At 40.0% G+C, this 27,687-nt stretch overlaps 3 protein-coding genes across 4 annotated transcripts; 2 read left to right on the plus strand and 1 right to left on the minus strand.

The window, feature by feature from the left end:
• Positions 1 to 2,381: 2,381 nt before the first annotated feature.
• tal1 (T-cell acute lymphocytic leukemia 1) lies at positions 2,382 to 7,867 on the plus strand. 2 transcript variants are annotated; one of them, XM_062428372.1, is made up of 4 exons: positions 2,382 to 2,532; positions 3,817 to 4,379; positions 4,723 to 4,841; positions 5,750 to 7,867. In XM_062428372.1, exons 2-4 carry the CDS (start codon positions 3,859 to 3,861, stop codon positions 6,271 to 6,273), a joined length of 1,164 nt encoding a protein of 387 aa, XP_062284356.1. In that variant the 5' UTR covers positions 2,382 to 2,532; positions 3,817 to 3,858; the 3' UTR covers positions 6,274 to 7,867. The 2 variants fall into 2 exon arrangements, with proteins under 2 accessions (XP_062284356.1, XP_062284357.1); XM_062428373.1 differs by having other exon boundaries at positions 4,723 to 4,811.
• Positions 7,868 to 12,301: 4,434 nt separating this feature from the next.
• On the minus strand, positions 12,302 to 14,224 carry otol1a (otolin 1a). Its single transcript, XM_062428352.1, has 4 exons — positions 13,771 to 14,224; positions 13,600 to 13,689; positions 13,381 to 13,452; positions 12,302 to 13,188 (listed from the first exon to the last, which is right to left on the minus strand). Exons 1-4 carry the CDS (start codon positions 14,213 to 14,215, stop codon positions 12,302 to 12,304), a joined length of 1,494 nt encoding a protein of 497 aa, XP_062284336.1. The 5' UTR covers positions 14,216 to 14,224.
• Positions 14,225 to 17,115: 2,891 nt separating this feature from the next.
• ppm1la (protein phosphatase, Mg2+/Mn2+ dependent, 1La) lies at positions 17,116 to 27,331 on the plus strand. Its single transcript, XM_062429536.1, has 4 exons — positions 17,116 to 18,060; positions 22,765 to 22,939; positions 24,213 to 24,374; positions 24,691 to 27,331. The coding sequence occupies exons 1-4, from the start codon at positions 17,662 to 17,664 to the stop codon at positions 25,044 to 25,046; spliced, it is 1,092 nt and encodes a 363-aa protein (XP_062285520.1). The 5' UTR covers positions 17,116 to 17,661; the 3' UTR covers positions 25,047 to 27,331.
• Positions 27,332 to 27,687: the final 356 nt, after the last annotated feature.

The raw sequence follows: 27,687 nt of genomic DNA on the forward strand, positions 1-27,687 counted from the left end.
AGTGTATATTTCATTGCAGTATCATGTAGCAAAATGGCTACATGTAACAACAGGGTTAGAGGTCCATTTTACATTAATGCAAACCTGAACAATATGATACTGCAAGGGACTTTGGATTCAAATGGCAAATGGATGAAATAACCAAATAAAAAATGTAAAACCAAACAAATGCACTAGAGTGGAATAGTTAGAAACTGGACCAAAGAATTTTGTGGTTTTAATTCAAAAGTGACACCAGTGATACTGATTAAAACCCAGCATGACTTGTTTTTGAGCATGAATTTGTGTTTCATTGTCATATTTGGATTATTATGAGTAATATCATCCAAAATGTAGCATATTGTTTAATCCCCATCTTAAAATTTCTGCAAATAAAAGCTGACACATTTAATTAGTAAAGGACCACTTTAGCCTGCATTTTGACTTAAGTATTTGTAACATCCAAAAATATGTAAAAGACGTTTTAAAAGAGTCCTTTTTTCATGTGATTCTAATTGCGATTTTTATTTATCTATTTATGTATGTATGTATGTATTTATTTATTTATTTATTGCTTTTTGATAGTTACATCACAGAGTGAGACATCATATTGTTCAGTGAGTGGGTGTGCAACTGTGTTGTGTCACCTTTTTAGTTTTGTATGTCCTCAACAATTTGTTTGATTATTTCATTTGATCAGGGTGTGCCACAAACTTTACCTTTGCTCACAAGACCCTCAGACTAGGAGCTATTAGCACAAGCACAACAATAATTCACGTCTAAAAGCAGAAATAGGCATTTCCACTGGATCAATCTGAACAAAAAAAGAAATAATGTTTTCTTCTTTCCAGTCATGTGCTGTATTGTCTATTCCTCTATGAGATTGAAATAAAGATTATTTATTTTGTCAAACGTTTTATTCTTGATCGTGACATTAACAAATTATGCACATTTAAGACACATAAATGGTATAAAAAAAAAAATAAAAAAAATAAAAAAAAAAACTTCAAAAGGTATATAATATCACATTATTTTACTTCCAGTCAAATGCATTTACATATAAATAATGGAGTGTTGTCCCTTTGAGGAATTATTGTGTTAAAACTATAGCTCATGAAACTAATGGGTCTAATTTGGACCACCCCATTAACCCACCATCACAAAGACACACACACACACGCACACACAGATCTTGGCACAATCTAATTTCATTAGAAGGTGTTTACACAAAAGTTTAAAGGGATTATGTCAGACTGCGCTGTTAAGCAGGATGTAGGATGATGGTCGTGACTCGTGACTGTACTTCAACAGGTCTGTTTAAAGGTCGTGACTGATTGTGGTACCCTTCGGTTTTTTTGTGTTGTTGTTATGTTTTCTTTTTTAAACACGTTTCAAAGTTTTGATCTATCCACTGTGTCTTTATTTTCAATAATCCAACTTGTGCTCTCCACTTCACGGGTTTGTTTGACTAAATTTAGGCCTATTTGCTTATTTAAATGTATAGCCTATTATTTGACTAAAAAAAGCAAAAGAGAGCTGTGTGAAAAATCCGTTATTAGGATGTACCTGCTACCATTTAGGCTGTTCTGAATGTGCTGATAGCGTGTCACCGTTGATGCTGCTGCTCATTTATCTGATGCGACCAGAAACCGATGCGCTTTTATCTCCTCCAGCCATGACTCCCCACGGACCCCTGGAACCGCCGTCCGTGGCCCCCAACACAAACAGTGACACGCAATGGCCCATTTATTTATTTTTCTATCGATGCATTTATTTATATCAATAAATAATTGTCCCCCATTCAATTAAGACATCCTTATCATAATTAGAGCGGCATCATTTTAGCAAATCTATTGCTATCAGTAGCACATCCAGGCTCAAGGCGCAGTAATGGATATGGATTAATGGATATGTTGTTACTCTTTTTAGGAAAAAAAAAGAAGAAAAGCTAGTCGACCCTCCGCTATAACCAGTTATCTTATTTCAGGATAAATGGGCTTAGCAAAAACCCTTTTATTGAAAATATAAATAGGTCAAAAGCTTAACCTGAGCTTTTGTTTCTTTTATCAAAAAAATTAAAACACCTCAACTATAGCTCAGGCTACTGTAGCTTATACTACCTCACGTTGTTACAGGCGCTGTGCCTGTTTGCTTTTTTTAATGCTTTGCCCTCCACAAGCCAATATAGCCCACGACAGCCAAATAATAATGAATCATTTCATAAATAATGGGTTTAGGGGCTTATCGGGAATGAAGAGGCCGCTGCCGTGCGCTTATCTCGCTCGGCCACATTGCGGCCTGTGTTCCGCTCCCCACACTGAGGGAGCGCACTGGATGCAGCAAGGAATAACTCAGCTACACACACACACACACACACACACACACACACACACACACACACACACACACACACACACACACACACACACACACACACACACACACTGCTCCACAACTGGCAGAGAAAAAAAAGAAAAAAAAACCTCAGACATGGATGACCCACTCACAAAATGGCTCCACTTACACAGTAACATCAACAACACGGGAGGATCGGTAAGTGCAGAAATGACATCTCTTTATTTAAGCCACCATATTCGATGTTCGGAATGGCTGTAATTGAACTGCTAGATTGTCTACATATTTTATTGGCGTTAAGTGCGAAATATTTGACCAATATTTTCTGCTATTGTCCGCTCCGATGGCTGTACGGGATGTAATAACGGATGCGAGGCCTGTTGGAGAATTCCCAGAAAAATAAGTGCGCTTTTTTTTATTGACGGTCTGATGTTCGTTTGTAATATTATTCAGAGCATAATTACCTGATTAATAACCTAGCAAACACCAAAAAAACCTCTGGTGTGGTGTATTCAATATGATAACCCTTTGATGTTCGGCTTCAACAACAGCAGCATTATGGCCTATACACCACGGTAAAATGGCCTCAAAAATACTCAAGCTGCTCTGACATTTGTGATTATGAAAATGATCAGATCCGCGTATTTTTTAAGCTTTCGAGAGGTTGTTTCTGGATTTGCTGAGGGCAGAAAGGAGGGGTTATTATTTCGACGAAGAATACACCACGTCTTCGTGGTTTTGGCAGCTGTAATCTTTCCATAGCTTCATTACAGATGATCATTTTACCTGTGAATAAACAGCAGCCAACATTAGCTTTTAAAATCTACAAATGTAAATGTAAACTGCTCAAATATGTTAACATGCATGAAGGCATTAACTTTAAAACGTGCTGAAGGCCCAGCGTTAGATAAAAGGTTCAAAGGCAAGAGAAGAAAAAAAGCATGCACCACAAGTTAAAACTCTTTACATGATAACGTTTGAAAAATAACACTAGCACAACACTCATACAAATTTGGGGTGAATTCACAAGTGTACAAAAGCCTTTACATTATGCCCAAGCAGTTCAACTTAAAGTAAAGCTTTCAAACCATCAACATTTGCAAAAACATGTAAAGTCCTGGATAATGAAAGCACAGTTCAATTGTCAATAATAATAAAGGCTGAAGCTTTATCCTCCTTTGTGGAAAAAAGCTGCATTTAGTCTTTTTATCTTTGTAAAATATCTTTGAAAACATGCAGCCTATTAATTAAGAAAACGAAAAATCTAGTCAGCAATTAATAGACAATTAATTATCTTTTTGATACCATTTGGAAATGTAATGCCAGCCATTGATAATAGAATGATAACAATAATCTGTATATTTTTAATAACAGAAATAATGGATTGTTAATTTTCTATGCTTGCATGGACAACACATTCGTGGTTTTATCTGTTATAATAATATTTTAAGCTATAAATTAATCGAAGGAAATCTTATTTAGGACATAGTGGACTCAAGCGAGTGGTGACGGTAGCCTGTAAAAATGATGGAAAAACGGCAGCCGGAGCTTTGTCCTGGAAGTCCCGATGCAGAGTCCGGTCCTGGAAAGCGGGAGGACTCCTCCATCATCTCCAGACAGAACGGATGCAAGGAGGACGAGGAGCCGAGGAGAAAGGTGGGAGGGGAGGAGGAGGAGAAGAGGGGAGGGAGCTTCAAGGGGGCTGTGGAGACGGATGACGTTCCTCTGCAGAACTCCAGCAACGGGACGAGCATCAGCGTCATCATCAACGGCGTTGCCAAGGAAACTGCCTCTCACAACGCCCTTGACCTGAAAAGGGAAGTGCCGGTGATCGAGCTCTCCAGGAGGGACGCTATAAAAGCGATAGAGCAGAGGACTGAAAGCCATTTGGTGCCGATCACAGAACTTCGCAGACCTCCACCGCTGCCTCTGCCTCCGCCGCAACGAGACGACGCTCGAATGGTCCAGCTGAGCCCAAACGCGTTTCCTGTCCCGGCCCGGGCGATGCTCTACAACCTGGCGCAGCCTCTCGCCGCCATCAACAGGTAAAGGTGGAGAGAGCAAGACAAAAATATAGTTTTATGGATGCATGTCTCATTTTATTAATGTTATCATTGTGAATATCCACCACAGAAAGTTTCATGGCTTTTAGATGTTGCCTTATTATGGCCTGCAGGAATATGGTACTGTACAGGGTTAAAGGATGCTTATAGTGCAGTGATGATAAGTTTGCATGTTACCATTATTTAGCATGTGTGTGTGTTCTCCTGGTGTGCGAGGAGTGGGGGTGTAAAGGGTGAAACACACTGGAGGAAATGATGTACAGTATGCTGATCTGATGTCTTCTCATGTACCTGTACACCTTTTGTTTGCTTTTTGTTGTTGTAGTCTCGGAGGGGAGTCGGAGCAGTACAGCATGTACCCAAGCAACAGGGTAAAGCGCCGCCCTGCGCCTTATGAGGTTGAACTCGACGAGGGTAGGCGCATTTTAGATCTTTATAAGTATGGTAAGGCAGACTTCTGCTGTGTCCTCCCTCTGCCAATTAGTCACCTATACGTTCCCTCCTCATCTCCATTGTCATTCATCCACTGACATGGATCTGTACCTAATCTGAGTGCTGCAGAAGATGCCTCGCAAAAGGAAAATTCATCATATTAAGTGTTTAACCCATAATTCATAGCACAAATGAATGCTGCTAATCTGAATGTCAGATACATGTACCTGGGTGCCTTTAAAGTAAGCGCTTTTCAGGCGGATTTGGGGTTTATTCCATTTGAAACATCCTTTCCACCGCTGCCCACTCACTGCCATATACAGGGGTGGAGGATGGGGGTGCTGCTGCCTCCATGCCAAGGTTTTACTGCAGAGTGGGCTGAAGGATTAAGATAGACTGGGTGTGTTCCAAGGGCAACAAAAGCCTGGAAGACACCATTGTTGGGGGGTGGGAGGATGTGACTACCTGCAGTGGGGCATTTTATATTTTATACCTAAATAAATAAAAAGTAAATATATTATTAAACTGGAAGTGCACAGTCTCCCTAACACCCTTTCCTGGGGGTTGGCATGCCAAACCAGCCTTTAATCCGGTTTTGTTCTGTTATATACAGTAGTACAGTATAAATATCTCCGCAAGTCTTTATAGCTTCCACTCCATTATCTAAAAATACATGATTGTATGGAGGACAATGTTGTAGTTTCGTTAGACAAAAACGGTTGAGTTTGTTTCTTTTTACTTCAAGCAAATTCCTCTTTAAAGCTCTGAATTTTTTCTCCTGCTTCTTCCTCTTCCAAATTTCTTCCAAACGTCTTTCTTGATTAAGTATCTTCTTCCATTCTTCATTTATACGCTTATATTGCTTTTACCAACTGCGCCCTCTCTGTGTCTGTCTTTTCTCCTCCCTGCTTTTCTGCTAGCTGGCCAGCCAAAGATTGTACGTCGTATCTTCACGAACAGCCGTGAACGTTGGCGGCAGCAGAATGTAAATGGAGCGTTTGCAGAGCTCCGTAAACTCATCCCCACTCACCCTCCGGACAAGAAGTTGAGCAAGAACGAAATCCTGCGGCTCGCTATGAAGTACATCAGCTTCCTCTCGAATCTCCTGGAGGACCAGGATGGAGGGAGGAATGTTGGCAGCACAACTGATGGGGAAACTGGGCTGCTGGTTGGGGCCCATGAGGGGGGCCCTCAGGGTGGACCACATCAAGACACAGTGGTGGGCTTAGCCAGGGACGATCTTCTGGAGACAATGTCACCAGGCTCCAGCTGTGGAAGCCTGCCTGATGGCGATGCTGAGGGCAGTCCTGAGAGCTTTATGGAGGACCAGGACTCACCTCCAGCTCCAAGGACTCTACCGGCTTCACGTGGGCCTCCGCTCCATTTAGCTGCTAGGGATCTGAGGCGCAATGGACGCCCATTAGATGGCTCCAGTCGCCGATGATGATCTGCCAATAGACCATGGACACAACACCTGATGAGACTGAAAGAGAACAATGAGAGGGACTAAGAAAGGGATGGGATATGCTCAGGACCTCGTTAGCATTGAGACATTGGTATAGGAAGCAGAATCAAGACTTGTGTAGTGAAATAGTGTTGTCTGACATGGATCATAAGTACCTGTCTCCACATCACATCTGAGACAGCACTGATGAATAGCTTGGTTTGATTGGTGATCGACTGAATTTGATCCAACAAAAGATTTGTAAATTCTGCATGTCTCATGTCTTTGACTGACCTGCGGATCATAACTGTCCGTGTTTTGAAAGTCCAAAGACTGGATATTCTAAAATAAATAGATAAATAAATAAATGAATAAAAAGGAAAAACCTAAAAAAAAACTAAAAAAACTAGCAATCAAAGCAGAACAAAACAAAAGCAGATAAAATAAACAATCAAATAATATTGAAGTTGACCAATGCTTCAGTGATGATACTTTTGGTTACAAGGAGTAGCTAGAATAGCCAGGAAACCTGGAGATTTATGCCCCAACAAATTTGATGTGTTAGAGTAATGACACAAAAGTAAGTTTGCCTCAGTTGGAGGCCATAAATAAACAGACTGGACGCTAATTGTACCCACACAGTTATGTATTGTAAATAGCATTATATTTTCACTGCACAATGTAATAACAGTGACTCAAGTTCAAGTAATGTGGTTTAAGATGTACCGTAGTGTGTTTGTTGACGGGTTCACTAGCAAAATGGTCTTTTAGGAGACAGGAAACAGGAAGAAATGAGAGAAGAAATGAGAGAAACTCAAAATGTAAAAGCAAACAACTGAGCGTAGTACATCAAATGTGGTACCTTTTACTTCTGTTACACTTTGGTGATGAGAAAATGACACCAAATACGGCAACAGACAGTTAAACAATTTCACTGCCTGAAGATGAATTTAATTATTTGAATTTGCTGTGGAGGTACAAGACATGCAGTGATTCTTAAAGTGTACAAAATGTGGGTCATATGAAAACCATGGAAATGACTCACGCAGTCCTTTTGATATGAATGTCTGTTTCAGTGTTTTTTTTAACTGTAATGCAGTTGTAGTTTAGTAAGGTACACAAATTCCCTTTTCCCTTCATTACTAAATTTCACACAAACACACACACACACACACACACACACACACACACACACACACACACACACACACACACACACACACACACACACACACACACACAAATATAAACACATTAATTGAGGCGCACGCACATGCACCACAGTGTTAATATCATAACAACACCAGCAGTTTTCTGAAGAGTTAAGTATTGCTCACTGTTGTTGGTTATTCTGCTTTTTTAGCAGGACTTAGTAGCCTATATTGGTACCTTTGGTAACTATGGTATTTTATGAATTGCAGTTAAGGGACATTGTATGTTTGGTAATGACATATTTGTTGTATGATAGCTGTATCTATAAATATATCCAATGTTAAATTGACAAATTTTATACAAAACCCCTGAATAAAACACGCAGAGGAAAAGCCTTGTATTTGATCTCACTCAAGCATGTTGTGGGTCTTGTTCAATTCAGTTCATCTCCTTTATCATACACATTTTTGTGTCACATTGCATCACATATGACTCATTTTATACATTTTACACTCTTATTCATGATTGCGTAATCTCATTGAGTAATCCCTAGAGGCATACCATGCAACTGTTTTCCATCTTATCTATACAGAGTGTATAGTTAAAACCACAACCTCCATATGAAACCTCCTCAATGGATGCTGGAATCCTCACTTCCTCCCAACAAGTGACAACTTCCTGTAGAGGTTAACGTGGCTCTGTGACCTGAAGGATATCCTGCCATTGTGAAAGTGGTTTTGACAGCCTCCGCTGCATTCGTTTGCCTGCTGTTGTGTCTGCACACTTTGTGAAACAGCCATTCCGATCGAGACTCCCACCACCCGCAAGTTATTTACTTTTGCAATCGAAAAGTAGTGTTCATAAACCCAGGATGTACTGCAATAAGAAATTAGCACCATAGCGGTAACTCTGCCGCTTAAATGTTTTGAAGTCTTCTTTCCTATATTTCATAACTTTACACAGCAGACTTTGCCACTAGTACCACTACTACAATAACAGCAGCAACACTTATGCATTTCTAAAAAATATAATTGCTTCCAGAGAGCATCAGAGACAACCAGGTGTTTGGAGACCTCTCCTGTGCTCTGCTCTGGCTGTGCTGGGACTCTACTGAGGGGCTCTCTGGGTTAATGCCTGCCAAACATTTACCTGCTTCAGTGCTGCTTCCCGACTCTCCAAAAAGACCCAGACTCAAAAAAAGAGAGGGATACAGGGAGTGTATATGAGGGATTGAAAGGGAGGGAACGAGAAGAGGCTTGTGCATGTTTGTGTCTGTGTGTTTGTGTGAGTTAGCTCGTGTGCATAGTATGTGTGTGCTCTGCATGGTTCTGTGTGTGCGTGTGTGTGTGTGTGTGTGTGTGTGAGAGAGAGAGAGAGAGAGAGAGAGAGAGAGAGAGAGAGAGAGAGAGAGAGAGAGAGAGAGAGAGAGAGAGAGAGAGAGAAAGAGAGAGAGAGAGAGAGAGAAAGAGAGAGAGAGAGAGAGAGAGAGAGAGAGAGAGAGAGAGAGAGAGAGAGAGAGAGAGAGAGCTGGCATGTGTGTGTTTATCAGCTCAGTGCAGATGGGTGGCAGAGTGGCTCTTGCAGCCAAATGATTCAGTATGCTAATGAGTTGTTATCTGTGGTGCTGCAGGAACAATATACTGTCTTTCTCTCAGTGGGAATCCAGCCTGCTGGGAACAGATCACTGCACACACCGCCAAGGTAGTTATTTATATTTTCACACAGAGTAGTAGAAAATACATAAATGCACACACACATACACACACGCATCCACAGATAGGCCTATAAACAAACAAGCAGAATAACATTTGAACAAACACACACACACACACACACACACACACACACACACACACACACACACACACACACACACACACACACACACACACAAAAATCCACCACCAACAGCAATAGCATAAATATTATGGAAATTTGAGGTAAATGTAGGTCCTTCACCAATAGTTGGAGATGTCATTTTCGTTTTTTTCTCTCTAACAGGTTTCAGTTTCATGTTTTTGTTTCTTTGTAAAACAATATATTTGCCCTTAGTTAAAATTAACTTTCAATTAATCTAGAAATACATTTTTCCCAAGTAATAAAGACTCTTCAGCCAAGGGAAACTTTAGTTACAGGACCCAAACTCAACTAAAAAATAAAATCCTTCCAGTCATGATCTGATCAATACTACCATCAATATTTATGAATCAATCAATCACTTTGTGAACATTGTTTTGTTAACTGTAAGAAATGCCTAAATTCTAATCTCCAAAGCAAAGATCGACACCGACAGTAAGTCAGCAATTTAATTATTTGTGATAAATAAATTTGTGATAATTTATTCACAGTACATGACTCTTTCATAAGTGTCATCACTTCCTTATTTGACCTGGCAAAGTCACAGAAAAATGCCACCTTTACTCACTTGCTACCTGATTCCAAAATGTTATCTTTAATTCCAAGCAAAACTAACTACAATTACAATCATTATTCAGTACTCTGCTTTTTACTTTTGCATTTACTGGTATACAAGGTATGAGCTCATGTGTCGGATTGTGAAGCGGAAAAAACCCCCACCTGCTTTTTGATTATTCTTAATGAAAGGACACATGCAGCTTGCCTTTCATGGTGTTAATTGGGACATGGTTAGAAATATTGCGGCAATTTAGTGTTTATAATGTCACATTATTTAATGTAATAATGTAATAATTGATTGACTTCTTATGAATTTTGGATATGCATAAACTCTGTTTTATGTGTGTCCATCAGGAAACAGGAAATAAACATGTTCTTTGTGAGCAGATTTCACATGGAAAAGCGGCAAGTTTTGTACAACTTTGTATAAAAAATGTATGAAAGATGCACACATGCAAACAACTCTATAATATGATCATCATTAACAGATACTGATGTTCTCAACATGTGGGGATTTGCTGCAGTGGAATTTAATATTCTAACTGTAAGATATTTCGGACATAATATCAAACTGAAGGTATTATGATATAAAAGTCCAAGCTTAAAGGTAAGGTGAAGGTATCCCCTGCCACAGAGGGGAATATATTCTAAAAATGGTAACATGTGGGCTGAATGGTGATTCTTTCTTTCTTTCTGCTCCTTTTATCAGACAAATATCTTTTATGAGCCAAATATGCACCTAACCTACAATACAATTATAAACCCAGGATATTACATTTTTCTGTGTGTGGGGAAAAAAGTACGGAGAGAAGAAAAGGAGACATTTCAATGCAGAAAAACTCTTAAATGCTCTAAGCTACTCAAACCTGCTAAACCAAACTTGTGATGCATTTCTTCTAAAAGCAAAACAACAAAACTAGACAATATTTACATCAGCAGTATCAAAATCTTTCTTACAAGATTTTATTGTATTTTATTTAGATATAATATGGATTGTAAGTGATTAAACATTTCTATAAAATTACTGAAGATTTCAGGCAAAGTTAGACAAAGATTGACCATTCTGTCTTTTAAGGATTAAATGTTTCTAATAAATGTTCTTGTAAATATTAAATTCTGATCCTAAATTGATATTTTTCAATCATAAGTCAACATGAAAACCTCTGAATATGAGCAATGAAATATACTAAATGCATCTTAATGGTGCATTTAAAACTGAAAGCCTTTAAGATTTAATACAATCTCTTTCGCTCACTGTAACCAATACATCACAACATAAAGGCTCTCAGTGCCACTCAGTGAAGTAAAATATCAAATGCAATTTGTCTTCTAGAAAGATTGCTGTTATGTAGTGGCAAATGGGTTATTATCGATTTTAATCTGGTGAGAGGTCTTGACTGTTTAGAGCTTAATGAGATATAGCATTTATAAAAGTCAATGCCATTTTTTATTGTACAATGTGGGTACACCAGATGATAATTTATGGTGCATTGGTTTCTCTATACTGCAGAGGGTAATCCACCCTGCTCTGTGCTAGGGCAGCTAATCTGTTGTTATGGGTCTGTTATGTCAATGAAGCATTATTATTTCCTCATATCAGCTGCTGGATGTAGCTTTTTAAACGCATACCAGTCTGCAGTGTCCCTGTGGATTTGATTTACCTTCACCACTGTTTTCTTTTTTTTTAAACTGATAATTAGGATAAAAAAACACGAATGTCACTGTTTTTGTATCTCTTATCTACAAAAATGCCATACAGAGCTACTAATAAAGTGTGGTAAAATCCAAAATTAAGAAATAACCAAAATGATCTTAATCATCCTGCTGTGTAAATGGTATCTGAATTAACCGCTTGCAGTAGACAAGCACATCTTGTTGGGTTTTTATGGTTTCTTTCAGAAAATCTAGTTTGTTCCAAATATTGTTGCTTGAAACATTACCTCGTCATTCTTTGTCTGCAGCCCTTTTATTACTTTCTCAGTACTAAAATCTGCATGGAACAGTGCCTCTTTACAAACCTGAACACCATACGCCCTCTAGTGGAATCCAAATGCAATTATTCACTTACATTGTTTCTAAATTTGTACTGGCCTCAGTGACAACCAGCCAATCTTTCCTCATTGAAAAGACTAATGGCTTATAAATTAGCTTCTGGTCCTTTTCCCCAATAAATAAAACTCGAAGGTCATTCATTTCAAGCATAGTCATTTTTAATGCTGTGTTACAAAGAACTGAAGTGTTGCATACAGCAGTTTTACCAAGCCTCATCCATTGCCAAGTACAGCAGGCTAAGCAAAGCATTTGGCGTGATTAGTGCGAAAGCAGCAAGCAGATAACAAAGCAGCAGTACTTTGCTGAATCACATTCATTGACAGAGAAGTGCAACAGGCTGAGGGTTGTGCAGAGTCTACGAGAAGTTAAAATCAGAGCTCATTTAAGGTCAAAGGCTGCAGCCACAGGTTTACATGTTTTCCATAGTTGTAGATTTACTCTTTGAGTCTGGGTAGAGCAGGAAGCCAGAGAAAGTGCTGTCATCCTCACTGCTGGAGTAAACACCGTTCCAGTCTCTCAGAGTTTCCAGCCAAACTTGATCGCCGTCGTTCAGCTGCATCAGTGCGAGGTTGGAAGCTTGATCGATGTCCTGGCCGTACAGCGAGTCCCGTGTCCGCAGCTTCCTCATCCCATTCACCACCAGGGCAGCACGCACAGGCCGGTTGCGCACAGTGATGTGGTAAGTGAATAAGTAGACCCCAGGGTGGGTGACGTTGAACTTGTTGAGAGCTGGGTCCCAGTGCCCCTCCCCGTTGTAAAACACCTTATCAAACTTCACAGGAATGCCCGGTGCAGGGAAGGACCTGCTGGGAAACAAGCCCACACTGAAGGCAGAGCGAATCTGTTCTACACTCTCACCTGGAGGGCCTTTAGGGCCCCGAGGGCCTCGTCCTCCTTTAACTCCCCTTTCCCCTCTCAGCCCTGCTATGCCCCTTGGACCAAGAGGTCCAGGGGGCCCTCTGGCCCCAGTATCCCCCTTCCCTCCCAGAGGCCCTGGCTCCCCTCTCTGTCCCTTTGCACCATCAGTTCCATTCACTCCTGCTGGGCCCATCTCACCTCTCGGTCCAGGTGGCCCACGCACACCCACATCACCTTTATCACCTGTTAAACACTCGCCTGTAAGTCCCTGTTCACCTTTCTGACCCTTTGTCCCACCAACTCCTGGGGGACCCATAGGCCCCTCTCGCCCAGTGCTGCCCTTAGTACCATTCGGGCCAGGCTCTCCTCTTTCTCCCGGGTCCCCTTTCAAACCGCTGAAGCCACGTTCACCTTTTTCTCCTCTGGGGCCTGGGTCACCTACAGTTTGTGGAAAGGACAGATTATATTCACATAGTAGGATATGTTTTAAAAATGCTTTTTGATTTTCAAACAGTGATGTATAAATTAATAGGGAGCATTTACGCATATTTTAGGCTAATCTGATCCAGTATGATTAAAACAGGCGATCTAATACAATTTCTGCTGAGGTTCTCGAAGAAAATTACATACCTTTTTCTCCTGTTTTTCCAGGAATCCCAGGTGCACCAGGTGGACCCACAGGCCCTTCACCACCTTTATCACCTGTGGTAGTTTTGATAAATAAAGCGTAGAAAATGACATCCACAAAGAACTTACAGAAAGAAGAATTTGGCAAAAAAGGAGAGAGGGATAGAGAGAGCGATACAGAGAGACAATCAAAAGCTCTCCTGCTGTTAAACCCTGCTGTACCTATGTCGCCATTGAGTCCATTGGCTCCAGGTAGTCCTGCTGGGCCTGGAGGTCCTTTGAGCCCCATGTCTCCCTTCTCTCCTGGAAACCCTGCAAAACAGAGAACAGAAGGAAGAAGCACAATTTTGGCCTCTTGAAGGTTATTCTCCTAAAACAATTACACAGTCTTACCTGGAGGGCCCCTCTCTCCTTGCAGTCCAATAGGGCCTCTCTCCCCCATGGGCCCTATGGGACCTTTCTGTGGTGGACAGCACTCACAAAAGTTGAAGAAGCATTCATTATAGTCAAGGGTATAGTTTCCATGGTTGTTCCCAGGGGGCGCTATGGCATCGGTGTGGAATTCAGTGGAGTAAATATCATTGGAGTATGTGGTGCTGTCTGTAGGGGACAGAGAGTAAGCGTCCATCATAACCTCAGTTGTCTCTTCTGTGGGCAGGCTGCTGGAAGGTGATGGGGTTGTGGTTGTGGTCCGCCCACCTCCACCGCTGCTACCAGCTCGAGGGGGCTTCTTGGTGCTCTGAGGTTTGGGCCAGCGTGTGGTTCGGGCACTGGACGTCAACGCGGCCATCAGGACCATGAGGACAGTGGTCAAGAGGAGCAGGCGAGTTAATGACATGATCTGCGAGAGAGGAGACTGATAAGGGAGCAGCACATTAGGAAAGGTCTATGTTACTGTTGACTTTAAAAGAATCAACAACTACAGTAAATTATTATGGTTTTATCAAAAGTGCAAAAGAGTGTGATGATGGTGTACAATAAAGAAACAATCTTACCTGTTGTTGTAGATGATACTGACTCTTACTCAATCCCCTCCATCGAGTGCATGATGCAGCCTACGTCCTTCCTTATATTGCCCCTGGTAGCCCAATATCTGCATCACCAATTCAGTGAGAGAACAAGGGACAGAAAACACCTGGGGTTATTAGGAGGTAGGTGGGCTGGCAAAAACAGATTATGTGACTCCTGAGGGATGTGAAATAAAGCTGGTTGTATATAGGGCCAGACTTTATTCTTTGTGATATGGGATATGATTCCTGGACCCAAGAGTGCACACATTGCTAATGTGTTGTTCACACACAAGCTTGCTTTGTACACAAAAAAGAAAAAAAGGTAACATACACAGACACACATCACTGTATAGACACAAACCGTAACACATTGAAGGTAATGAATAACATCTCATATGAGAGTTACCGAGTGCAACACCTTGTAGCGTTCACACCATTTGGCAGTACCTCAAAGCAGAAAGTGGATCACCATAAACCCAGTGAGGGGAGGATCAGTGTCCCAAAAAGGGCAGCACACGAACACTGATCAAACCATTCACCTTCTTGATCTAACAAACCCAAAGAGCCCAGCAAACCCAGCAACCCTCATGGAAACCTGGCACCACTGAACCAAGCTTCACATATAAGGGTGAAGTTTCAAACCACTGATGTTAACTCTGAATGATTCCTGGTTTGCTACCAAGATCTCACACAAAATCTGACAAGGAGCCATGTGAACGGTAGTAAAATCAAACACAAAATAGTACCAAAAGGAGTTCAGGGTTATTAATGAGAGAAAACCAGTTCAAACAAACTGCAATAAGAGCAGCAACAAATAGCTACAAATTAATTAAATTAATCCTTTACTGAACTAAGCAATATGTGGCCACATGGGCTGTATTTATTATTTTAAACACATCAGAAACTTTCACAATGCACTTTATTTATATTTATATTTCATATGTTAATTGATATCCTGATAATATATCCTTACAAACTGAAGGAATGCACTGCAAATTATTACATGTTTGGGAAGTGTGAAACAAAAGAGAAAAAAAAATGAAATTTGGATTTAATCACCATGGAACGCTCCTCAAGTGATGAGGATCAACCTGAGATTTGCCATTAGCCTTGTGTAAATGAATTTCATCGTTTTGATGTTGTATATGTGTAATTTGTTCTCAGGTCTTTCTTGTAAGAGAGATCGTGATTTCAAAAAGAATTCCTGATTAAAAAAAGCTTAATTAAACAGCTCAGCTTGATGCAAATGATGAGACTGCTGGAACTATCAAAAGTGTATTACTTCAGAGTACCATAGGGGGGAAGTGTTTGCTCAGTGCAATGACTGCTGTAACCTAAATCTAAACAAAAGCTCTGTCTAACAACACTGGGCAACAATATAATATAATGTCAGTTATTATTGTGTCATACATTTTTATTTAACATTTTGTTGCATATGTATTATAGCTATTGTAACAGGTATTCCTTGTGTTGTGTGACTAAATCTGTGTATGCAGTCACATGTGGGGACTCAACACTCTTTTGGGGACAAACAGCAAGCCTGCATAACATAAATCATTAAGTTTTAGATATAGGTTAAGGTAAAGTTAGGTTATGGTTAGGGTAAGTCTCCAGGAAATGAATGTAAGTCAATGTTATGTCATTTGTGTATACAGGTATGGAGTCTATTCTACTCATATTTTGTATTTTATCTTAGGCCTATAATACATTTCTCGTGAAAAGTAATTGGGGCCATATCATATTCCAATAGGATATTGTGAGAATTAACCCTCATCCAAACCCAACATTTAACATACAAGGACTACTGACTGGGGTCCCTGGGGACCCCAAGACTAAACTATTAAGCAACAACCATCAAGGCAAAATTTAGGTCAAAACGTATTTCTTCTCAAAACATTTTTAGTTATGTAACTTGTGTCATCTGAAAAAAGAACTGATTATTATTATTATTATTATAAAATCGTAGTTAATTTGCATTGTACAAAATGAAAATCTAGGGGCGTCGACAGAGCATGAGGAAATCTTTGTCTGCTGCATCTGTCTGTCTCCTTCAAAATGACTGACAGAGTGACCCTACACCCTGCCATGATAGTGTGTGATACTTAAAATTAGGACCAATGGCAAACATGAACTCTGTAAATAGTTCCATCTAATAAAACTGCATAGGCAGAATTGGGTGCTTTTGACTGGGGTCCCAAAGGACTCCAATACATTGGTGTTTTTAAGAAGAAATAATTAAAACAGAAAACAATTAAGTCATTAGGAACAGATTTATTGACAAAATCATGAAAAACTGGAGTGATAGAATAAAGCACCTGTGAGATATGACAAGAAGTATAGGCTACCTCTGGCGTCTGCGGATACTCCAGTCAGTAGGATTAGGGTTAAACGTCGAAGTGATTATGTATCTAGATTTAATATGAGTCATAGGCTATTATACTGGATGACATCATCATTTGATACCGCAGCCACCGCCTGTGCTTCCAATGTTTGGCCTGTCCGTCTTATGAGTTTGCAGCTGCGCACTCATGTCAGCACCGACCACATTTAAAGAATGAACCGATGTCAAGTTGTCGACTGTCACGACAATCTAGATCCGCTTACAACTTTCAACATAAAGCCAGTATTTTCAAAACAGCGTGTGCACCGTGTGCAGCTACGTCCAAAATCGTGCTTTATTTAGACAAGCATCGTTGACTTCCGATATTATTCTGGTTCGCACTTGCTGGTTTGACACATATCAAGTATGGAGGTGTGTGTATGTGAAAAATGCAATGTTGATGCAGGGACTGAATAGACACACACACACACACATACACACACACCGAGAGAAGAAACGGGGTCAACGGCGGAAAAGGAGGACACCTCTAAGTCGACAATCGCCCCACGGTGACTCTCATGACTCTCCGGGGTGGGTCCAACCCCCAAAATCCGTCATCCTATTATGAACTGCGAGAGATCGGCTCAGGTCCAGAGTCCTCTTGCAGCTGCTTAGAGGAGCGAGGGTAGGACCAAGACATCGGAGTTAGAGTCAAATGAGGGTGGCCCGTCCGCTTTGTCCTGCGTTTCTCGGGCCCGGTGTCTGGCAGGCAGTGGTGCACAGTGCGTAAATGCGTTCCGAGTAGAGACAGGCCTCCAAGGAGCACTTCAATGTTGATATTCAGTCTTTGTCAGACATCGTGGTAGTGCATCGCGTTTTTTCATAGCTCCGCTGAGCGGATGGAGTGAATTGTGCAAAAGGGGACTGAGACAGACCGCAGTTTGGTTGCGTGTGATGATAGGAGACACAATGACGCTCTTGTCTCTTCTGGGTCGGATCATGCGTTATTTTCTCCTCAGGCCGGAGACATTGTTTCTGCTGTGCATCAGTCTGGCGCTGTGGAGTTATTTCTTCCACACAGACGAGGTGAAAACCATCGTCAAGTCTAGTCGGGATGCCGTGAAGATGGTGAAGGGGAAAGTGGCGGAGATGATGCAGAACGACCGGCTGGGAGGCCTCAGTGTTCTGGACGCAGAGTTCTCCAAGACCTGGGAGTTCAAGAATAACAACGTAGCAGTGTACTCCATACAGGGGAGACGAGATCACATGGAGGACCGCTTCGAGGTGCTCACCGACATCACCAACAAGACCCACCCGTCCATATTCGGGATATTTGACGGTCACGGTGGAGAGGTAGGCTGGGAGGGAAAAGGCTGCAAAGGCCCCTTACACCACAATGCATTTCATCCAGACTTACAGACCTGCTGCTGCACACCAGACCCCAGCATCACTTCAATAGAGACAAACAGACAGAGTTTACTCCTTTCAAAAAGACACATTTTATTGCTATCATAACATTTAGGAAGATGCTGTTGGCTTTCATGACAACATTATAAACTGTAGCATCTAACCATACGAAAGAAATAGCAACATTACACTCGTATTGCAAGAAGTTAGAAATGACAGAAGTCAGGACAATGGTAATACACTATTTGTTCAGCACAGAGCACAGTGAAGTTGCCAGGTTTCTATAGGAACACAATTATTTGAAGTGGGGGACAGACAGTGTTACTTCATTCTCCATTCTCAAACAGTGCATGCAGCCCCCCTCCCCACTCCAGCATTGTATTCCTTTGTGTGGACACCTCCTCCAGCCCACTGCCAATCAGGGATTCACCACAAAGAACTTTGTGTGTGTGTGTGTGTGTGTGTGTGTGTGTGTGTGTGTGTGTGTGTGTGTGTGTGTGTGTGTGTGTGTGTGTGTGTGTAGGTTTTGTCTCTTTCCTTCACTCCCTTGTCAAGGGTCAGTTGTTTCTCATGGCTGCCTTCAGACCACGTGTCCTGGTGGCCATCTGTCACTCTTCAACCACTGTATGACATATTTCACAGAATGATACTGGTTAGGTTTGTCATTCAGAGCCTGCTCTTCCTGTTTTAGATCTTGTTTTATTATTATATTACTGTTTTTAACACAATGCGATGCGATACTACACAAACACAGAGTGAAAGGAAACATATGGAGACTCAAACAAAAGCCATGCAGACACCAAAGTGTCATTGTTTTCCTTTGTCTCTCTCTCTGCATGTTAGTGTTATCAATAGATTATACTTCTTCAAGTTTGACTCATAATTGTGGAGTGAGAGGTGTTATTGATCTGCCGATGTGTGTAGTACAAAGGATAGCCAGACTGTGCTCTGGCTTTAAACTTTTACAGCCACTTCATCTTTTATTGGACTACACCTAATACTTTTTTTCATCACTGATTTATTCACACATCATTTTCTTGATCAGCAACAAAAAAATGACCAACGGTGCTCAAGGTGACATCTTTAAGTTGCTTTTTTTTGTTCAACCAACAATCCAAAATCCAAATATATTCAGTTAACTATCATAGACTGTGGAGAAACCATAAACTATTCACATTTTAGAGGCTGGGAGCAGTGGATTTTAAGCATTTTCATAGATTACAAAAGATATCATCTTAAGTAAAGAGGCTTAGTTTAACCACAAAGACAAGGTGTTTTTGAATATGAATCCAGTTCTAGTCCCAGATTGAATCATTATTTTAACACACATTCAACAAGCCAAGAATTTTGATTGTTTTCCTTTTTGAGTCCCTCTTTTCTGTTAAAAAACACATTGCAGACTGCATATAAAGTTTTACATGTAAATAAAAGGTCACTGGCATGATCAAGCAGACCTAATAACAACAACAACAACAACGTCTACAACAACACTGCTGGTTACATACACAAACTGACTGAAGCATCTAAGGAGTAAATTTGTCAAATAGAAGATACAATTAGTGTTGGTGTCCAGTGATGCTTATCACTGTTGTCATCTCTGCCTCTCAAACTAAATATTCTCCTGCAGGTGTTACCATCAAGTCTAAACAGTATATATGTCTCCTTTTATCTGATGTGATGTACATCCACAACTTGTCCCAGTCTCATAATTGAAAAACAAGACTGCTTATTCGGTTCCTAAAAAATTCAGTTGCAAGAATTTCCATTGGGTGGTGTTCAATGATGGAGAGAGAGAGACAACAAACAGAGAGCAGAGAGTGTTTACCCATCTGGACTGCTCTATTCCTGTTGCATAAACAAATATTTATCCTTCCTGTCTGTCCTGACATCTCCTATTTTTTCCACTTTCACTCTCTTGCTATCTCTGGTTTCCTTCCTTCCTCTCTTTAAATGTGTATCTTGGGGTTAGGGTTTTTGTTAGTTGTCTCTTTTTTCTTTTATATTTTTGTTGTCATCGTTTTATCTTTCATTGGTCATAGTCAAGTAGGATTTTTGAGCTTAAAGAGAAAGGGTCACTGACATTGACTCCAGCTTTAATGGGGTCATTCACGTCAATACACAGACATCCTGAGATTTGGAAACACTCCAGTGTACCAAGCACTACCGCTAAGTGGAAATAGTAAATCAAAGGGAGATTAGTCTAATGTTAAGGGTCATTTGTGAAAGATGTTTTTACCTTCTGCAACTCAGTGCTAATGATGTTTGGAAAATCACTGCATGTGTGGATATGCAGGGATATTTATTTGCTAGTGCATTTTACATGTAGTTTGGCACAACTGTAATCAACCCCACCACCACCCCCCTCCTCCCACACACACATTACCAATATTAAATGAAGCGATGCCGCCAAACTAAATATGGGCAGATAGAACGGGTTGTCTGGCAGTGCTGTGTGTTCCGGCCCTGAAAATATGCAGGAAAGTTCTCAAAAACGTCTTTGTTTTTTAAAATAGTTTTCACCATGGCAGTGAGTTATGGCCCAGAATCATAAAAGTCAGCACATTCTGCTGCTGCTCTTTTAATGTGATTCACTGAGACCATTTGCTGTTGAAACAGGAAGTTTGACTAGTTTACAACTCTGCTTTCATGGGCTTTCACACTATGCTGCATGAAATTGTATTTACAGCCTCATGCTGACTCAAGCAGCAAATGGCATTTCATAAAGCACCACATAGATCCAGACTGGAGATCAATCACATTTTAATAAAGTAAGTTGGTCCAGTATATCACAATAAGTAATTCAATCCTCAGACTGAAAAGTATTTGAGTCATTTATGGAATCTGTACTGGCCTTGGCATTGGCAGTTGTTTACAGCAAATGGAAATGTACACTCCTGAGCAAGGCTCACTGAGCCTCTCTCTCCAATTAAACAAATGAATGTGTAAACTCTCCCAGGAAAAGCAAAAGGGAGAAGGGAAGTGGGGGCAGCCGAAAGAGATGGTTTCCTCCACTAATTATGAGGAATATTTAATTTCCAGGTCAGGTTGCTTCTCTGTATTTCACTCCTAATTCCACCAATTTCATGATAAACACTTAGGGTGAAATTATCATGGTTGTCAGTTCAAATCTCATCTGTGTCAGTCAATAAACTTTAATACAGCATTGATGGAAATACACGCAGCTTTGAATTTGTATTTATGCATCCATAAAATAGGGACATGAGTTTTAAATAAGAACTGTTGCAACACAGCTTCAAAGTCATCAGTTGTGTAAATTTGCTCAGGTTTACTGCTGTATGTTGCTCAGAATAAATTAAACTAAGCTGCATGATGATATCCATGAAAGGTTTCATTCAGGATCGATACGCTGAAGCATGTATAAAAGTATATTCATTTCCATAAGTGCTGTGAAATTTAAATATGCTCTCTGTATCAACCGGGCCATTAGGATGGTATAAAATGTTCCCATTTTAGAATTGATTCAGCAGCATTAGCATAATGGAAATCTTGGCACAGCAAATGAGGGAAGAAGAAGTAGATAAGTAAGATGAGGGGGAGGACAAGTGAGCCGGAGGATGAGGAGGTTGTTCAATAATTCATCACAGAGCACCTGCTGTATGTTACTGTAAAATGAAATGAAAGAAGCAGTACACTAAATTAGCGTCATATTGGACCCCATTACCAACCACAGTGACGAAAAAACTTGCAATAGTAACAAAATCAAAAGATGATTTTTTTCTGTGCTGCTCGGCTGTTAAACTGAGGATAATTTCATTAAAAATATGATGAAATATGACGCACAGTACAACCAGTTATATGAATAAGAAGATCAAGCTTTTGTCAGCTTGTTTTGTACAAGATAGAAATGACGATAATAATCTAAGACTCATAGTCTTGATTGACTGACTAATCATAGAGGATAGCACTTTACCAGCACTTAATTATTCAGTAGCTAACTTGTTTATTGTTAACCTTTGAGTGGCTTTGACTGGATTTAGATTATGTCCAATTAAAAACAAAACAAAACTTTGGTCCGTGTCTTAGTACTTTTCACCTTCCCCACACTGTCTGTGGCACTCTCACTATCTATTCCCGAATTCTTAAAAATAAGCCAAAAATATAAGGTGTTGATATTTCAAAGCTTGGGTAATTCGCTAAAACATCTGGGCACTGTAGAATTTAGCAAGAGTCCCTCTAAAAGGAGAACATTTTGCATTTTGGGGGAACATTTGGTGCACTAGTAAATATTTATTGCAGCATGATTTTGTATGTGGGATTGACCCAAACTACATTGCCCATGTTCATCATAATATAGGGACATGTCAGTTGAAATAAAAACATCACTCCCTGTACAACATCATAATGTCTCATTTCATGTGTACTATTTGGTTATTTATAGAACTGGCAGTCTATTCTAAACAGTCTCAAGTGAAGTAAAAGGCTTTATGGCCTGTAGGAGTGTAAACACTGGTGAAAATTAAAATATCCGCTGAAAGAGTCTAAACTTTAAACTTGAGCATGTGTGGCTCAATATTTGTGAACTTATAAACAGTTCTGAAGTAACTGACAGCAGTCCCCTGTCTAATCCTCGCTGTGTCTTTTCCCTCCTTACTTCTTCCCCATCACACCACTTCTTCCTCCCTCTCCCAGGCTGCAGCTGACTACGTGAAAGGCCACCTGCCAGAGTCCCTGAAACAGCAGCTGCAGGCCTTTGAGAGAGAGAAGAGAGAGAGCTCTCTCTCTTATGCCAGCATCCTTGAGCAGCGCATCCTGACTGTGGATCGTGACATGCTGGACAAGCTCTCTGCCAACCATGATGAAGCAGGTCAGGAGAGGGTGGAGGAAGGTGGGAGGGGGACATCCATACAGTGATGTAAAAAAGAAAGTATTTTTTCACATGTGTGAATTATTTTGTGATCGCTTGCTATGCTTTGGTGGAAGCAAAGATATAAAATGATGCCTTTAAGTGCTCATTCATTCAGCGTTCAGGCTCCGTGCCTTTTAAAGGACACAGCACCCCGCCTATCAAAGGAAATCTCACAATGTCCTGTATAATATCCTCTCAGCACAATGCCTCCCAGCTGACATTTACCTCTTTGATGGGATCCCTCTGTACACCTCACTTGTACTGACTGAGGAGAGTGGGACTGCTAATTGACATTTATGTTGTTGATAGAAATACATTTTAGAGCTACAGTCAAGAGTGATCAGTTGGTGGCACTTAATAACAAATATGTCCACTAACAGTTCTTTCTTTTACTGTTCAGCTACTCCTTTTTATTTTTGAATATTTGTTTGGTAAATAGTTGAGATTCTTACAACTGGGCACATGAAAGACACATTTGTGATTCATTTTTAGTTGTATTCATTGTGCCTGACATATTATTGACCCACAGCTCAAACCGATTATCAAGGAGAAATCTGCTCAGCAGTTTGCACAATTGATTTAATGTCCTTTTCTCTCAAACATCTGTAGTAGAAGATATTTAAAAGTTCAACCATTCCTGTGTGCCATCATAATTTAGAAGTTTCAGCCATAGGGATTAGATTAACCCTCATAAGTCATTATTATAATGGACAATGTCAATAAAACACAATAGCAGCAGACATTATACTGGAGAAGAGCTGTCAGATTTCTCTATATTTTTATCCCTGGAGATGTAGGATATGTAGTGAAATTTGAACTTGGTTTGAAAATGTTGTACGACTGAAATATTCTATTACAGAGGTGCAATATGACCTTCCCCAAACACTGACTTTCTTTGTCATTTGATCTTAAAAGCTACCCTCAGCTGAACTTTGTTTTGTGTAATCCATAAAATGTGTCGCACATAGTATTTGCAAATACCTTTCATTGTTCAATTGGACTAAGTTTTCAAAAATGTTTATTCGCATACAAACAAATGAGTAGCTACACTGTGATATGAATCACCACTATTAAACTGCTTTGATGTAATAAGCCTTAAGCATCTGCAACTACCAGCTGGTCAAAATGTTTGGATTTCAGTTCAAGTTAGACTTTTCTGGGACATTCACGTACATTGCAAATCTGCCAGTTTCCTCATCATTTTTAATCTCTCTTTTAATCTCCTGTACAGGAACAACCTGTCTTGTAGCCCTGCTGTCAGACAGAGAGCTCACAGTGGCCAACGTTGGAGACTCGCGTGGTGTGTTGTGTGACAAAGATGGGAACGCTGTTGCACTATCACATGACCACAAACCATATCAGCTCAAAGAGCGCAAGAGGATCAAGAGAGCAGGTAGATATGAGAGCAACAATTGTATAATACAAAGCAGAATAAATGTACTGTCCAGTGGATGAAATTTTGAGTCCTTGGCTGCCATCTGTTGGTCTATTCTGCAATTGCATTGTGTTAAACAAAGAGCTGAGTCACAAATAGATATTCTAGAGGAGTGATTAAAGAATTGTCACACTGTACATGTACATTTGTGCGTCAAATCACAGACTGAGTCAGCCATCAAGTATTTTTCTTATTACCTGATCATCATACTGTGCTTACGCTCTAAAGCTCTGATGACTGAATATCTTTTCCATTTTCATCTTACTATTTCCAGGAGGCTTCATCAGTTTTAATGGATCCTGGAGAGTCCAGGGAATTCTGGCGATGTCCCGATCTCTTGGGGACTACCCATTAAAGAACCTCAACGTAGTCATCCCAGATCCTGATATCATGACCTTTGACCTGGACAAACTGCAGCCAGAGTTCATGATCCTGGCTTCTGATGGCCTGTGGGACGCCTTCAGTAACGAAGAGGCTGTCCGGTTTGTTCGCGAGCGTCTGGATGAGCCTCACTTCGGTGCCAAGAGCATTGTCCTCCAGTCTTTCTACCGCGGTTGCCCAGATAACATCACAGTCATGGTGGTGAAGTTCAAAAGTGGGGCCGGGGGGAGTAGCAAAGCAGGGGAGTAAGTCAAGTTTAGAGGACCGATTGTCATCAGTGTTTTCTGTGATCTTCCCTGGTTCTGGATTGAGCAGCAAGCATGATATCACAGGAGAACTGAGACAAGATGAAGACTGGACACTGAGAACTGTATTTTGGACAAGTGCACACACACATACACACACAAAATTACAGACAGACCAACATACGCAAATTTTGTATGCAAACATACAAAATGAGGTTTTGTTTAGTTTGTAGATGTTTGAGTGTGACAAGGGCATTTAAACACAATACAGATCCCATAACCATCTGCTAACAGAATGAAGAATACATTCAAATATGGAAGTACACGCGTACTAAACAGACACCAAACAGGATCTCTCTTAACCAGCACACATTAGACTGTGATTGATTAACTACTGTTTACTGTACATGCACACGAATGGTACAGCTTCACTGGAGGCTTCTTCAGAGGAGGCTACAACTAGTGCCTAATCGAGGATTACTGTGCAGCTACAGGAAACTAAAGAAAAAGAATCTGCGAAACATCACCCTGCTTGCTGCATTTTGATCATGCTCTCAAATACTGTACGTCTGTTACATTGTTGAAAGAAAATAGTCAAACTCAGAAAAAAAATTCCAGGGGATTCATACCTTTATTTAAGTTTAATGCTACAACAAAAATCCAGTGTTTGTGTATCACTCACTCACATTTTGTAGACTTAAAGCTTAAAACAGATTCTAAAAGTGAACTATTTCAGAGAAAAAGTGTTAAACAAATTTATTGAAACTTCTTAAACTCCTCCTACAGAGTAATGATGCTTATTGGCCAGCAATCATGAAAGACGGAATATGAATTAATGGAATAAGACATTTATATTTACAAGCTTTTTTTAAATTAATTTTGGGTTGATTGAAGTTTAATTATAAATCCACTCTTTAAAAAGAATAGACATTTTTTAATTGGCAAATTTTATAATGCATCATTTTAATTCACATTTAATACAGTACATCAATTTAAAATATATATTTTCATTACAATTAGGTGCATCATTTTTACGGTGGCACACTACAGGCTCCATACATAACTTACATTACTTCACTCTTCATTTGTATGCTCAGTATATTCCTAACTTATTTTTGCCAAAATATGACTAAAGAAGTTTCTGCAGCCTTTAAAATGTACGACTTCCATTGGTTTGTTCACATTTCGTCAAAAGGATAACTGTCTTTCTTAAGCATGACTTATCACAGCCAATTAGTTAGGGATTCAAAACAATGAATGACCAGTAGGTGTGTTCTCAGGCTCAGGTTGGAGATGTTTCTTTAGATAAATAGTCCTTGTTATGATTCCAAGCTGACCACAGCCACTGTTTCCTGTAAAGGATGAAACTCATTTTCACAGCCACCTTTACAGGTGGCGAGTGATACTCAAAAGATAGATTTTAGGTGGAGTATTTTTCCAAACATACCACACAAACACAGACAAATACACAGTTCTGAAATGAATGCACTTTTCAGATGTTTCTTTTTTTGGGGAGGGGTGGGGGGGGGGGGGGGGGGGGTGCTAAATTCTTACATATCAGCCTATGTAAACACTGTATATCCTCAATAATGCAAGAGTTTTAATGTATATAAAACCTGACTTAGTTCCAGGCATTCACTTCTTGGTAATGCAATTTCATGGAGCAAATGTGAGGTCTTCTGTTGAAGTGGTTTTACACCATCTGTATCAGGGCATGTGCTTTGGCTTATCCGAGTTCATGAACAAAGTACATACTGACACTAGTGGCTGCCTTTGAACTGGGAAGCACACTAAACAGGACTGCTGACATGAGAAACAGACTAAGAGATGACACATCATGTACTGTACTGTAAAGCTGCAACTGTAATGCTAGTAATATGATATGCTCCTGAAGCAATACAACTGGTGTCATTAACCGCAACAATTTGTCAAGGAAAGTTACAGTAAACCATACTTGATTTACTGCTGTTTTAAGTTCACTTAGTTTTTACCACTGTGTTTCATGACTTTTGCATCAGATCAGAGGAGTAACAAGCCTTTTTTTTTAATTTAACAGTTTACCTAATGCCTTATTTATTGAGTTTTGGGAGGCGTCTGGCAGATTGCCAAATCTGTATACTTTATATTACTTTTATGTCCTTCTGTAAATGAGCAGAAGTTTACAATAAAATAGATATCCATTGCTTTAATTTGAGAGGCCTGTCCATGATTCACTATGTTTGAGCTGATGCCCAGTGTTAAAAAAAAAAACACAACAAAACTGTAAAAATCTTCTGTATGTAAACTATCAGTATTAAACTATTTCATCTGAAATGTACCATCTCCTTCACTCTTTACTTTCTCGCTGCTCAAGGATGCTCACAGCTTCAGTTTGACCATTGACATTTTTTCAAGGGTCCTTTGCAAGTTATATTCTTAGCATTAAGCAGTAAGTACGTTTTTGTTTAAAAAAAAAAAAATCAAGTTTTAATTTAACTTAACATTTTAATTTTGCCATTTAGCACATGCAAACAACAACAACAACAAACAAGGTTTGAACCATCTTGAAGACCTTTCATCACTCATCCATGTTGGCATTTGTGCTTTCATTTATTTATTAATTCTCATTATAGTCTTCTTTTATCCACATAACATGAGTTCAGTTT

Source organism: Scomber scombrus, chromosome 11, assembly GCF_963691925.1.
Source record: "Scomber scombrus chromosome 11, fScoSco1.1, whole genome shotgun sequence".
Lineage (NCBI taxonomy): Eukaryota > Metazoa > Chordata > Actinopteri > Scombriformes > Scombridae > Scomber > Scomber scombrus.